General features: G+C 47.7%; 1 protein-coding gene and 1 pseudogene across 1 annotated transcript; one reads left to right on the forward strand and one right to left on the reverse strand.

Annotated features, from left to right (window-relative positions):
• Positions 1-13,520, reverse strand: part of LOC147083941 (uncharacterized) — a 186,133-nt pseudogene that overhangs the window by 120,712 nt on the left and 51,901 nt on the right.
• LOC147083943 (uncharacterized) lies at positions 7,234-8,043 on the forward strand. The gene has a single exon (XM_085980025.1). The coding sequence runs from the start codon at positions 7,256-7,258 to the stop codon at positions 7,886-7,888; it is 633 nt and encodes a 210-aa protein (XP_085836151.1). The 5' UTR covers positions 7,234-7,255; the 3' UTR covers positions 7,889-8,043.

Genomic DNA, 13,520 nt, shown 5'->3' on the forward strand with positions numbered 1-13,520 from the left:
GATTTTAATAATCGTGGGGACAGGTTGGTAGAGGACCTTTGTCTTATGGATGTTTGATGTGTGGCACATGCTCTTGTACTTTTCTGTGACGGTGTTGACGATGGTTTGGAGTTTGACCGCCGAGTGAGCGCAGACGCAAGCATCGTCTGCATACTATAATTCGATGACAGAGGATGGGACAACTGTGGATCTGGACTGGAGGTGACGGAGGTTGAAAAATTTCCCATTTGTTCTGTAGATTAGCTCCACTCTAGCGGGGAGCTTACTGAGGGTGAAATGGAGCACTGCAGCAAGGAAAATCGAGAAGAGCGTTGGTGCAATGACACAGCCTTGCTTGACCATGGTCTGGATGTAAATTGGGTCTGTGGTGGATCCATTGGTCAGGATCACAGCTTGCATGTTGTTGTGAAGCAGTTGGAGGATGGTGGCAAACTTTTGAAAGCAGCTGAATTTGAGGAGGACACTCCATAATCCCTCAAGGTTGACAGTGTGGAAGACCTTTGTGAGGTCAAAAATGCCATGTACAGCAGTTGGTGCTGTTCCCTGCATTTCTCTTGTATTTGGGGTGCAGTGAAGATCATGTCCATTGTGCCCCTTAGTGGGTGGAATCTGCATTGCAACTCTGAGAGGAGCTCTTCAGCCACTGGGAGAAGGTGATTGAGGAGGATTCTTGCGATGACTTTCCCTGTGGCAGAGAACAGGGAAACTCCTCTGTAATTTCCCCAATTGGACTTGTCACTTTTCTTGAAGATGGTCATGATTTCGGCATCTCTGAGATTCCCTGGCATGCTCTCCTCCATCCAGATAAGAGAAATTAGTTCATGAATTCACGCCAGTAGTGCTTCGCCACCATGCTTTAATGCCTTCGCAGGGATTCCATCTGCTCCTGAGGCCTTGTTGTTCTTCAGTTGTCAGATGGCCTTTTGAGATGGTGGCGGGTAGCATGCTGTGGGATGGAGTTGAGGACACTCACGTCAGAGACAGCATCTCAGTTAAGGAGATCTTTGAAGTGCTCCTTCCAGCGGGCACTGACTGTTTCCCTGTCCTTGATGAGTACCTCCGTTCTTGGCCTGCAGTGGGATAAGACCTTGGGCGCTTGGGCCGTAGATGGTCTTGACTGCGCTAAAGAATCCAAACACGCCGTGGTTGTCGGCTAGTTGCTGGATCTCATGTGCTTTCTCCACCCACCATCTGTTCTTTAGGGCGCGAGTTTTTTGTTGGACCTCGGCCATCAGGCGTCTGTAGAGCTGCTTCCTTTCTCTCGAGTTTTGTTACTGTTTCCAGATCAGGAATGCCTTGCAGCTTATTAGCTCCTGGATCTTCTGATCATTCTCATCGAACCAGTCTTGGTGTTTCCTGGTCGAGTGACCGCGAGTCTCTTCACAGGTGCTGATTATGGAGGCCTTGAGTGCAGATCAGGCGCTGTGGACATTCTGGCCTCGATTTTCATTGGGCCGTGAGGCGGGCTTTTAGGCGTGCGGGGGGTTAAAATCGCAAAACCTGGGGGTCGTGACCCCCCCCGCCTGGTTCCTGCCTCCACGCCATTTTAACCTAGGTGTGTCTGTTTGACCTGAATCAGCCCCGCCTGCAACAGGCGGGACTGGTCTTTAGGGCCCTTAAACAGCACTGATTGGCCTTTATAATCCCATTTTAACAGGCCCTTGCCTGTTTAACCCTTTTCCCACATAAAACGCGCCTGGTGGGGATGACGCCTGTGAAACCTGGCGTTAACACTATTGGCTTGTTGACTATCAACTGCAGGTCCAACATTAAAGAGGATATTTGATCAGTCATCATTTGCAGGTGGCAGGACTTTGTTGTCTCAGCTCTGGGGGAGCTTTTAGAAGGCATAACCACACCTGTGGAAGTTTGGAGCCTGACACCCATCTCCAGTGCGACCTCCTGCGAGACCCCTCTCGCCAGCTTCACTCAGCGCTTCCTCAACTGAAACATCTACCAGAAGCATGGTAGGCCTTTTTTTCCTTCCCCTCTTGGCATTAGAGGACCTCCAGCCCCATTCGCGAAATGACACATGCCTCAACTGCAGAAGTTGCCTTCAGAATTTTTATGAAAAACACACAACTGATGGCATTTCCACAAAATACACAGCATTTCACCCAAGTGATTACCCTTGTGACTATTTGTGCTTTATTTTCCTCTTACGCGTGCTCCTATGTAGTGGTTCCCCTGTGGCTTCAGCAGATGTGGAGGCCCCTTGCTCACTTTCCTGCTGCTCCTGTCTCAACACCTTTGGCAGGCATCCTCTGGGGTGGCGAGCCTGTGAGGGCTCACCAGCAGTCTGCTGCTCCTGCGGCTGTGCAGGGGTTGAGACCTCTATCTCCGTTGGGTGTGGACTCCGGCAGGGGTCTGACCGAGGGCTCTGCAGTGGCATGGAAGTGTGAGCACTTGGAGAGGAGCCCCCACTTCCTTGAGGTCTGCCACCAACCTCCCTCTCATAGGTCAGGTCCGCCTCAGTGCCTGCAAGTGGCTTGAGAGCAGCTTGCTGCACATCAGGGGGGCCATGGGGACCCGTATCTGCAATGGCAGTCCTACTCAGAAGGACTTCCATGAAGGTCTGGTTTCTCTGTTCAATAGATGCCCATTGCTCCTCAAGAGATGTCATTCTATTCTGAACACTCACCATGTTTTCCATACCCTGGCGACTAACCATGGCCGTAGCCCTCCTCTCCTCTACCATAGCCAGCCTTACCACGGAGGCAGCAATCATTTCCACGTAGGTAGCCATCCTTTCCGTGTTGATGCGTTCATGCGCCAATGACTCCACAAAGGCTCTGCTCATGTTCGCTATGGACTCCTCCATTCGCTCCACACTTGCAGCGACCCTAGAGACAAAACCTGCCAGAGACTCCTGCATCTGTGCCTGGAGTTCCATCACCTCTGATCTTACGGATGGACCCAGAGGCAGAGGGTCAACATGCAGCTGAGCCGAGCTGGCAGAGTCCTGCGCCCTCCAACGAGGACTCTCCACTGCTGTCCCTGTCTCCACAACCTGCTGATGCTCACTTGTGAGCTGTGATACACCAGGTGACAACTCTACTCTATGTCCCGATGGTCCCACCGAAGTGCGAGTGTCTGCGCTGGTGCTGGGTGCGCTTATTTCTGCTGACGCTGCGCCCTCAGCGGTTGCAGATTTCTCTGAGGAGTCTGGCTGCTCAGGCTCTTCCTCCTGCACACTGGGGACAGGGGCTCTCGATGGTCCTGTGGGGGAGTCAAGGAAAAAGTTAGAGATATGATGCCAAGGTTACATGCACATTGCATTTTGCAGATGATCATAAGTCCATATGATGTAGCTTCAGAATCATTATCAGCGACTCATGCAATGCCAATGAGAGAGATGGAAAACTATTCTGTCACCAGCTTGCGGGGATGCTCCTGCCTGTCCTTCCCCAATGTCCACATCTCGGTCAGCCCCGGCTAATGAGTGCGGCCCTCCTCCTGTCCTGGCTCACTCTCTCCTGTTGTGTGCTCTCTTTTCCTGCAATGAGGGAGACAAGTGGAGGTTGAGTGAGAATGAAGGAGTGAGTGCAGAGATTGCATAGCATAGATACTTAGAAGGAGACAAAGATGGAGTGAGGTTGCAATACCAAGGGCCCTCCCTGTGTGTTGTCAGTTGTGTTCAAAGCATCAGAGTGAGAGGGAGTGAGAGGGCTGCATGGTGGCATAGTTCTGTGAATGTGAGCATAGAGAGAGAGGGAATGGGTAAGGGTGCATGGATGTGAGTGTCTAGTGGGATGTGCAGGAAGAGATTGCTAAAGCTGAGTGCTGGTGAGGAAAGGCAATGGGGATCAGATTGAGGGTGATGGAAACTTCATACAGTACTTACTTTTCCAGTGCGAAGAAAGTCATGGAATCTTTTCCTGCACTGCAACCACTTTCTTCGTGTGAGCCCCAAGGAGTTGACTTGACCTGCCACCTGTAGCCACACAGCCTTGGTCTGACTGGGAGGCCTCTTCCTCCCTGAAGAAGGGAACAGGACCTCCCTGTGGGCCCTAGCACCATCCAGTAATGCCTGGAGTGAAGCCTCATCAAAATTGGGGGCAGACCTGGCCCTCCCGTTGGCCGTTCCTCCTGCAGGCTCCTGTGCCATCTTAATGGTGAAGTTTGGGAGCCTGCAGAGGAAGCAAGGCTTGCTGTGGACCTTAGAAGCAGCAGCAATGATGATGTCATATTCTGCGACTTTTTGACTGGAAATACTCAATTGCCAAGGCTTCCCACACACTGGAAATCAATTGGCCAATTGAGTTAAAATTGCATCAATCTCACAGACCAATTTAGAATCGTGTGGGAATCACTAAATTCGGGGAACCCGCCAATTCCCCGCACCCGAGTTAAAATCGACCCCTAAGAGTTTCTATAGATATTTTTTTTTTAAAAGAGTTAACAAAGTGAGCGCTGGTCCTATAGAAAGTGAGACTGGGGAATAAATAATGGAAAATAAGGAGATGGCAGTTGAATTGAACAGGTATTTTGCATCGGTCTTCACTATAGAGGATTCAAGTAACATCCCAGAAATAGCTGTAAATCAGGAATTGGAAGGGAGGGAGGAACTCAGCAAAATTACAATCACCAGGGAAGTGGTACTGAGCAAATTGTTGGAGCTGTGGGCTGACAAGTCCCCGGGGCCTGATGGACTTCATCCTAGGGTCTTAAAAGAAGTGGCTAGTGAGATAGTTGATGCGTTGGTTTTAATTTTCCAAAATTCCCGAGATTCGGGGAAGGTTCCATTAGATTGGAAAATAGCAAATGTAACTCCTTTATTCAAAAAGGGAGGGAGACAGAAAGCAGGAAACTACAGGCCAGTTAGCTTAACATCTGTCATCGGGAAGATGTTAGAAGCTATTATTAAAGACGTTATAGCAGGGCACTTGGAAAAGTTCAAGGTAATCAGGCAGAGTCAACATGGTTTTGTGAAAGGGAAATCATGTTTAACCAATTTATTGGAGTTCTTTGAGGAAGTAACATGTGCTGTGGATAAAGGGGAACCGGTGGATGTACTGTACTTAGATTTCCAGAAGGCATTTGATAAGGTGCCACATCAAAGGTTATTGCGGAAAATAAAAGCTCATGGTGTAGGGGGTAACATATTGGCATGGATAGAAGGTTGGCTAGCTAATAGGAAACAGAGAGTAGGCATAAATGGGTCATTTTCTGCTTGGCAAGATGTAACGAGTGGTGTGCCACAGGGATCAGTGCTGGGACCTCAACTTTTTACAATTTATATAAATGACTTGGATGAAGGGACCGAAGGCATGGTTGCTAAATTTGCTGATGACACAAAGATCGGTAGGAAAGTAAATTGTGAAGAGGACATAAGGAGGCTACAAAGGGATACAGATCAGTTAAGTGAGTCGGCAAAGATCTGGCAAATGGAGTATAATGTGGGAAAATGTGAAGTTGTCCATTTTGGCAGGAAGAATAAAAAAGAAGCATATTATCTAAATGGTGAGAGATTGCAGAGCTCTGAGACGCAGAGGGATCTGGGTGTCCTAATGCATGAATCACAAAAGGTTAGTATTCAGGTACAAGAAGTAATCAGGAAAGCTAATAGAATGTTATTGTTTATTGCGAGGGAAACTGAATACAAAAGTAGGGAGGTTATGCTTCAGTTATACAGGGCATTGGTGAGACCACATCTGGAGCACTGTGTACAGTATTGGTCTCCTTATTTAAGGAAGGATGTAAATGCATTGGAAGCAGTTCAGAGAAGGTTTACTAGACTAATACCTGGAATGGGCGGGTTGTCTTATGAGGAAAGGTTGGACAGGCTAGGCTTGTATCTGCTGGAGTTTAGAAGAGTAAGAGGTGACTTGATTGAAACATATAAGATCCTGAGGGGTCTGGACAGGGTGGATGTGGAGAGGATGTTTCCTCTTGTGGGAGAATCTAGAACTAGGGGTCACTGTTTAAAAATAAGGGGTCGCCCATTTAAGACAGAGATGAGGAGAAATTTTTTCTCACAGAGGGTCGTGAGACTTTGGAACTCTCTTCCTCAGAGGGCGGTGGAAGCAGAGTCTTGGAATATTTTTAAGGCAGAGGTAGATAGATTCTTGATAAGCAAGGGGGTGAAAGGTTATCGGGGGTAGGTGGGAATGTGGAGTAATCAGATCAGCCATGATCTTATTGAATGGCGGAGCAGGCTCGAGGGGCCGAGTGGCCGACTCCTGCTCCTAATTCGTATGTATGTATGTAAAACAGAGAGTAGTGGTGAACGGTTGTTTTTCAGACTAGAGGAAGGTACACAGTGGTGTTCCCCAGGGGTCGGTACTAGGACCACTGCTTTTCTTGATATATGTTAATGACTTGGACGTGGGTGTACAAGGCACAATTTCAAAATTTGCACAGTGAGGAGAAGAGTGATAGACTTCAGGAAGACATAAACAGGCTGTTGAAATGGGTGGACACATGGCAGATTAAATTTAATGCAGGAAAGTGTGAAGTGATATGTTCTGGTAGAAAGAATGAGGAGAGGAAATATAGACTAAATGGTACAATCCTAAAGTGGGTGCACGAACAGAGAGACCTGGGGGTATGTGTGCACAAATCGATGAAGGTGGCAGGGCAGGTTGAGAAAGCGATTTAAAAGGCTTATGGGATCCTGGGCTTCATAAATAGAGGTATAAAGTACAAAAGTGTGGAAATTATGATGAACCTGTATAAAACACTGGTTCAGCCCCAACTAGAGTACTGTGTCCAATTCTGGGCACCACACTTTAGGAAGGATGTGAAGGCCTAAGAAGGTGCAGTAAAGATTTACGAGAATGATTCCAGGAATGAGTTACGGGGATAGACTGGAGAAGCTGGGGTTGTTCTCCTTGGAGCAGAGAAGATTGAGAGGAGATTTGATAGAGGTGTTCAAAATCATGAGGGGTCTGGACAGAGTAGATAGAGAGAAACTGTTCCCATTCACAGAGGGGTCAAGAACCAGAGGACATGGATTTAAGGTGATTGACAAAAGAAACAAAGTCGACATTTTTACGCAGTGAGTGGTTAGAATCTGGACTGCACTGCCTGAAAGGGTGGTGGAGGCAGATTCAATCATCACTTTCCAAAGGGAGTTGGATAAAAAAAAAATTCAGGGCTACAGGGAAAGGGTGGGGGAGTGGGACTAGCTGAGAGTTGGCATGGGCTCGATGGGCCGAATGGCTGCCTTCCATGCTATAACCATTCTATGATTCTATCCTACAACATTCTCCCTCTTACCCCCTTTCTAAACTCCTTTTACAGGGTTTTAGAAATGGAGCATTTACAGACAGGAAGCTCAGACCAAACATCACGTCAAGAACAGACAGAGTCACTCGATCCATCAGGACCTGAATATCATCGGCCTTTGCACATGGAAGGAGAGAGCAGCGATCACAGCGCAGACAAACCGCACACGTATTCCACGTGTGGACCCGGATTCAGCCGATCATCCAATCTGCAGAGGCACAAGCGCAGCCACGCCAGGGAGAGACCGTGTAAATGTGGTGAGTGCGGGAAGGGATTCAGTAACCCCTCGAGGCTGGAGATTCACCGGCGCAGTCACACCGGGGAGAAGCCATTCACCTGCATGTTGTGCGGGAAGGGATTCACTCGCTCCTCCCGCCTGCTGATGCACCAGCGAGTCCACACCGGGGAGAGGCAGTTCACCTGCACCGTGTGTGGGAAGGGATTCTCTCGGTCCTCCAGTCTGCTGACACACCAGCGAGTCCACACCGGGGAGAGACAGTTCACCTGCACCATGTGTGGGAAGGGATTCTCTCGGTCCTCCAGCCTGCTGACGCACCAGCGAGTCCACACCAGGGAGAGGCCGTTCACCTGCACCGTGTGTGGGAAGGGATTCACTCGCTCCTCCCGCCTGCTAACACACCAGCAAGTCCACGCCTGATGGGAGTGGTTCGATTCTGCTGCTGTTAAATCACATCCAGGACTGGGCGATCTTCACTCTGGCGGTTGGGGTTTGTTGATACTGATGTGAATGGCCCACTCGAGCTGGGCTGGAGCTTAATATTTTGCATATATGTCAAGTAAATAAGCTTTGTTTCCAACATACAGTGTGTCGAGTCCTTGATGTCTGTAAGACGAGAGCTGACTTATGACTGTCGGGGGCGGGGGGGTGCTGCTGCGGCCCTTTAAGAACTGCTGTCCTTGATCCTCCCTCTTAATTTCAGCTGAGATTCCCTGAATTATTTTGCAATAACATAATTAACTTTCAACGACAATCGCAAATTAACCTTTGACGCAATTTGGGGTCAGATAGGACCCACAAGTCCTGACTAATCCTGGCTGGCAGTATTTACTGACCTGTGTAGAAGACACAATGGGACCTTCCATTCACCCACCAGAATGAGCGAGAGTCCCCACATTTTTCAGGTACAATGATCCCCTGGGAACGTGAACGGAGACAGATCCAGTAAGTGGTGTGGGAGTCACTGACCTACATTGGCTCCCGGTTAATAATTCTCATCCTGGTTTCCAAATCCCTCCATGGCCTCCTCACCCCTCTCTATCTCTGTAATCTCCTCCAGCTCTACACCCCTCCGCCATATCTGTGCTTCTCCAATTCTGGCCCCTTGCCTGATTTCCATCGCTCCACCATTGGCGGCTGGGCCTTCAGCTGCCTGGGCCCTGAGCTCTGGAATTCCCTCCCGAAACCTCTCTGCCTCTCTCTCTCTCTCTCTCTCTTCCTTTAGACCTTCATTAAAACCTCCCTCTTTGACCAAGCCTTTTGGTCGCCTGCCCCGATATCTATGCTCGGTGTCAGATTTTGTTTGGTGACATTCCTCTGACTTGGGACTTGGGAGGTTTTACTGTATAAAAGGCACTATATAAATACAATCTGTTGTTGTTGGAGATGGAAATGCAGAATGTTAGTCACAGAGTTATACAGCACAGAAAGAGGCCCTTCGGCCCATCATGTGAGCACTTGGAAAGCAGTGACTAGATCGGACAAAGTCAACATGGATTTACAAAAGGTAAATCATGCTTGACTAATCTACTGGAATTTTTTGAGGATGTAACTGGTAAAATAGATAAGGGAGAACCAGTGGATGTGGTGTATTTGGTCTTTCAGAAGGCTTTTGATAAGGTCCCGCATAAAAGATTAGCGTGCAAAATTAAGGCACATGGGATTGGGGGCAAGGTATTGACTTGGATAGAGAACTGGTTGGCGGACAGAAAGCAAAGAGTTGGAATAAACGGGTCATTTTCCGAGTGGCAGGCAGTGACTAGTGGGGTACCGCAAGGATCGGTCCTAGGACCCCAGCTGTTCACAATATATATTAATGATCTGGACGAGGGAATTGGATGTAATATCTCCAAATTTGCAGATGACACAAAGCTGGGGGGGAGGGTATGCTGTGAGGAGGATGTCGTGAAACTCCAGCACGATTTGGACAGGTTGGGTGATTGGGCAGAAACATGGCAAATGCACTATAATGTGGATAAATGTGAGGTTATCCACTTTGGTGGCAAAAACAGGAAGGCAGATTATTATTTGAATGGTAATAGATTGGGAGAAGGGGAAGTGCAAAGAGACCTGGGTGTTCTTGTACACCAGTCGCTGAAGGTAAGCATGCAGGTGCAGCAGGCGGTTAAGAAGGCAAATGGTATGTTGGCCTTTGTAGCAAGAGGGTTCGAGTACAAGAACAATGATGTCTTGCTGCAGTTGTACAGGGCCTTGGTGAGACCACACCTTGAGTATTGTGTGCAGTTTTGGTTGCCTTACCTGAGGAAGGACGTTCTTGCCATGGAAGGAGTGCAGCGAAGATTCACCAGGCTGATACCTGGGATGGCAGGAATGACGTATGAGGAGAGATTGTGTCGATTGGGCTTATACTCACTGGCGTTTAGAAGTTGAGAGGGGATCTCATCGAAACCTATAAAATTCTGTCAGGCCTGGACAGACTAGATGCAGGAAGGATGTTTCTGATGGCCGGGGAGTCCAGAACCAGGGGCCATAGACTAAGGATAAGGGGTAAGCCATTTAGGACTGAAATGAGGAGGAATTTCTTCACCCAGAGAGTGGTGAACCTGTGGAATTCTCTGCCACAGAGAGCGGTGGAGGCCAGTTCATTAAGTATATTCAAGAAAGAGTTGGATATATTTCTTAAGGTTAAAGGGATCAAGGGATATGGAGAGAAGGCAGGGACTGGGTACTGAATTTGGATGATCAGCCATGATCTCATTGAATGGCGGAGCAGGCTCGAAAGGCCGAGTGGCCTACTCCTGCTCCTATCTTCTATGTATCTATGTATGTCCGCGCCGGCCATCAAGCCCTATCTATTCGAATCCCATTTTCCAGCATTTGGTCCATAGCCTTGTATGCTATGGCGTTTCAAGTGCTCATCTAAATGCATCTTGAATGTTGTGAGGGTTCCTGCCTCTACCACCCTTTCAGGCAGTGAATTCCAGATTCCAACCACCCTCTGGGTGAAAAAGTTCTTCCTCAAAACCCCTCTAAGCTTCCGGCCCCTTACCTTGAAACTATGCCCCCTGGTTATTGACCCCTCTACAAAGGGGAAAAGTTCCTTTCTATTTACCCTATCTATGCCCCTCATAATTGTGTACACCTCAATCAGGTCCCCCCCTCAGCCTTCTCTGCTCTAAGGAAAACAACCCCAGCCTGTCCAGTCTCTCCATCGCTGAAGCGCTCCAGCCCAGGTAACATCCTGGTGAATCTCCTCTGCACCCTCTCCAATGCAATCACATCCTTCCTATAGTGTGGTGACCAGAACTGCACACAGTGTTTCAGCTGTGGCCTAACTAGCGTTTTGTACAGCTCCATCATAACCTCCCTGCTCTTATATTCTAAGCCTTGACTAATGAAGGCAAGTATCCCATATGCATTTTTAACCACCTTATCTATCTGTCCTGCTGCCTTCAAGGATCTATGTTCATGCACACCAAGGTCCCTCTGATCCTCTGTCCTTCCTAGGGTCCTACCATTCATTGTGTATTCCCTTGCCTTGTTAGTCCTCCCAAAATGCATCACCTCACACGTTTCAGGGTTAAATTCCATTTGCCACTGTTCTGCCCATCTGACCAACCCATCTATATTGTCCTGTAGCCTGAGGCTTCCCTCCTCGCTATTTACCACTCCACCAATTTTCATGTCATCTGCGAACTTACTGATCATACCTCCTACATTCATATCTAAATCATTAATGTACACTACAAACAGCAAGGGACCCAGCACCGATCCGACATTTGTAATAAGGTGGAGCATTCGTAATAAGGTGGATGAATTAGCTGCGCAAATAGATGTAAATGGATATGATGTAATTGGGATTACGGAGACATGGCTCCAGGATGACCAACTCTGGGAATTCAACATCCAGGGGTACTCAATATTCAGGAAGGACAGGAAAAAGGGGAACGGAGGTGGGGTAGCATTGCTGGTTAAAGAGGAGATTAACACAAAAGTAAGGAAGGATATTAGCTCTGATGATGTGGAATCTGTATGGGCAGAGCTGAGAAATACCATGGGGCAGAAAACGTTAGTGGGAGTTGTATATAAACCCCCAAACAGTAATGCTGAGGTTGGAGATGGCATTAAACAGGAAATTAGAGATGCGTGCAATAAGGGCACAGCAGTTATCATGGGTGACTTTAATCGACATATAGATTGGGCTAACCAAATTAGTAACAATACTGTGGAGGAGGAATTCCTAGAGTGTATACGGCATGGTTTCCTGGACCAATATGTCAAGGAACCAACTAGAGATCAGGCCAGCTTAGACTGGGTATTATGTAATGAGAAAGGATTAATTAGCAATCTTGTTGTGTGAGGCCCCTTGGGGAAGAGCGATCATAATATGATAGAGTTCTTCATTAAAATGGAGAGTGAAGTAGTTGACTCAGAGACTAGGGTCCTGAATTTAAATAAAGGAAACTATGATGGTATGAGGCACAAGTTGGCTAGGATGGATTGGGGAACGTTACTTAAAGGATTGACGGTGGATAGGTAACGGCAAACATTTAAAGATCGCATGGATGAACTACATGATTTGTTCATCCCTGTTTGGCATAAAAATAAAACACAAAAGGTGACTCAACCGTGGCTAACAAGGGAAATTAGGGATAGCATAAGATCCAAGGAGAGGACATATAATTTGGACAGAAAAATCAGCAAACCTGAGGATTGGGAGCAGTTTAGGATTCAGCAAAGGAGGACAAAGGCATTAATTAAGAGGGGGGAAATAGATCATGAGAGTAAGCTTGCAGGGAACATAAAAACTGACTGTAAAAGCTTCTATCGATATGTGAAGATAAAAAGATTGGTGAAGTCAAGTGTAGGTCCCTTGCAGTCAGAATCAGGAGAATTTATAATGGGGAACAAAGAAAAGGCAGACTAATTAAATACATACTTTTGTTCTGTCTTCACAAAGGAGGACACAAATAACCTCCCAGAGATGTCGTGTACATAGGGTCTAATGAGAGGGAGGAATTGAATGGAGTCAGTATTTGTAGGGAAATGGTGTTAGGGAAATTGAAGGGACTGAAGGTCGATAAATCCCCAGGACCTGATAATCTACATCCTAGGGTACTTAAGGAAGTGGCCCTAGAAATAGTAGATTCATTGCTGGTCATCTTCCAAAATTCAATAGACTCGGGAATAGTTCCCATAGATTGGAGGGTAGCTAAAGTTACCCCACTATTTAAAAAAGGCGGTAGAGAGAAAACGGGGAATTATAGACCGGTAAGCCTGACATCGGTAGTGGGGAAAATGCTAGAGTCCATTATAAAAGATGTAATAGCAGAGCACTTGGAAAACAGTGACAGGATCGGACAAAGTCAACATGGATTTACAAAAGGTAAATAACACCAAGTGGTGATGATGTCATGACATTTCATGATGTCACGACGTCCCAGCATGCGTCACCCACCCACAGCTCCCGCAATCTCTCTCCCTATTGGTCGGTGGACATGTCAATCCCGCTCGCTGCCGGCAGTCAGGTGCCCCGAACTCTTCTTCAATGCAGTGCCATGGGATCTTTTACATCCACCTGAAAGAGCAGACGGGGGCCTCGGTTTAACATCTCATCCGAAAGACGGCACCTCTGACAGCGCAGCACTCTCTCAGTACTGGAGTGTCAGCCTAGATTTTTATGCTCAAGTCTCTGGACTGGGACTTGAACCCACGACCGTCTGACTCAGAGGTGAGAGTGCTGCCCACTGAGCTAAAGTGCCTGGAGCTAAGCCAGCTGGGATACTTGACATAGGATGACATCGGATATACGGCACAGAAACAGGCCATTCGGCCCAACCAGTCCATGCCGGTGTTTATGCTCCACTCGAGCCTCCTCCCGTCTTTCCTCATCTAAATCTATCAGCATAACCCTCGATTCCCTTCTCCCTCATATGCTTGTCTAGCCTCCCCTTAAATGCATCGATACTATTCGCTTCAACCACTCCCTGTGGCAGCGAGTTCCACATTCTCACCACTCTCTGGGTAAAGAAGTTTCTTCTGAATTCCCTATTGGATTTCTTGGTGACTATCTTATATTGAGGCCTCTAGT

Source organism: Somniosus microcephalus, unplaced genomic scaffold (genome assembly GCF_052327205.1).
Source record: "Somniosus microcephalus isolate GS21.2 unplaced genomic scaffold, FLI_Smic_1.0 scaffold13, whole genome shotgun sequence".
NCBI lineage: Eukaryota > Metazoa > Chordata > Chondrichthyes > Squaliformes > Somniosidae > Somniosus > Somniosus microcephalus.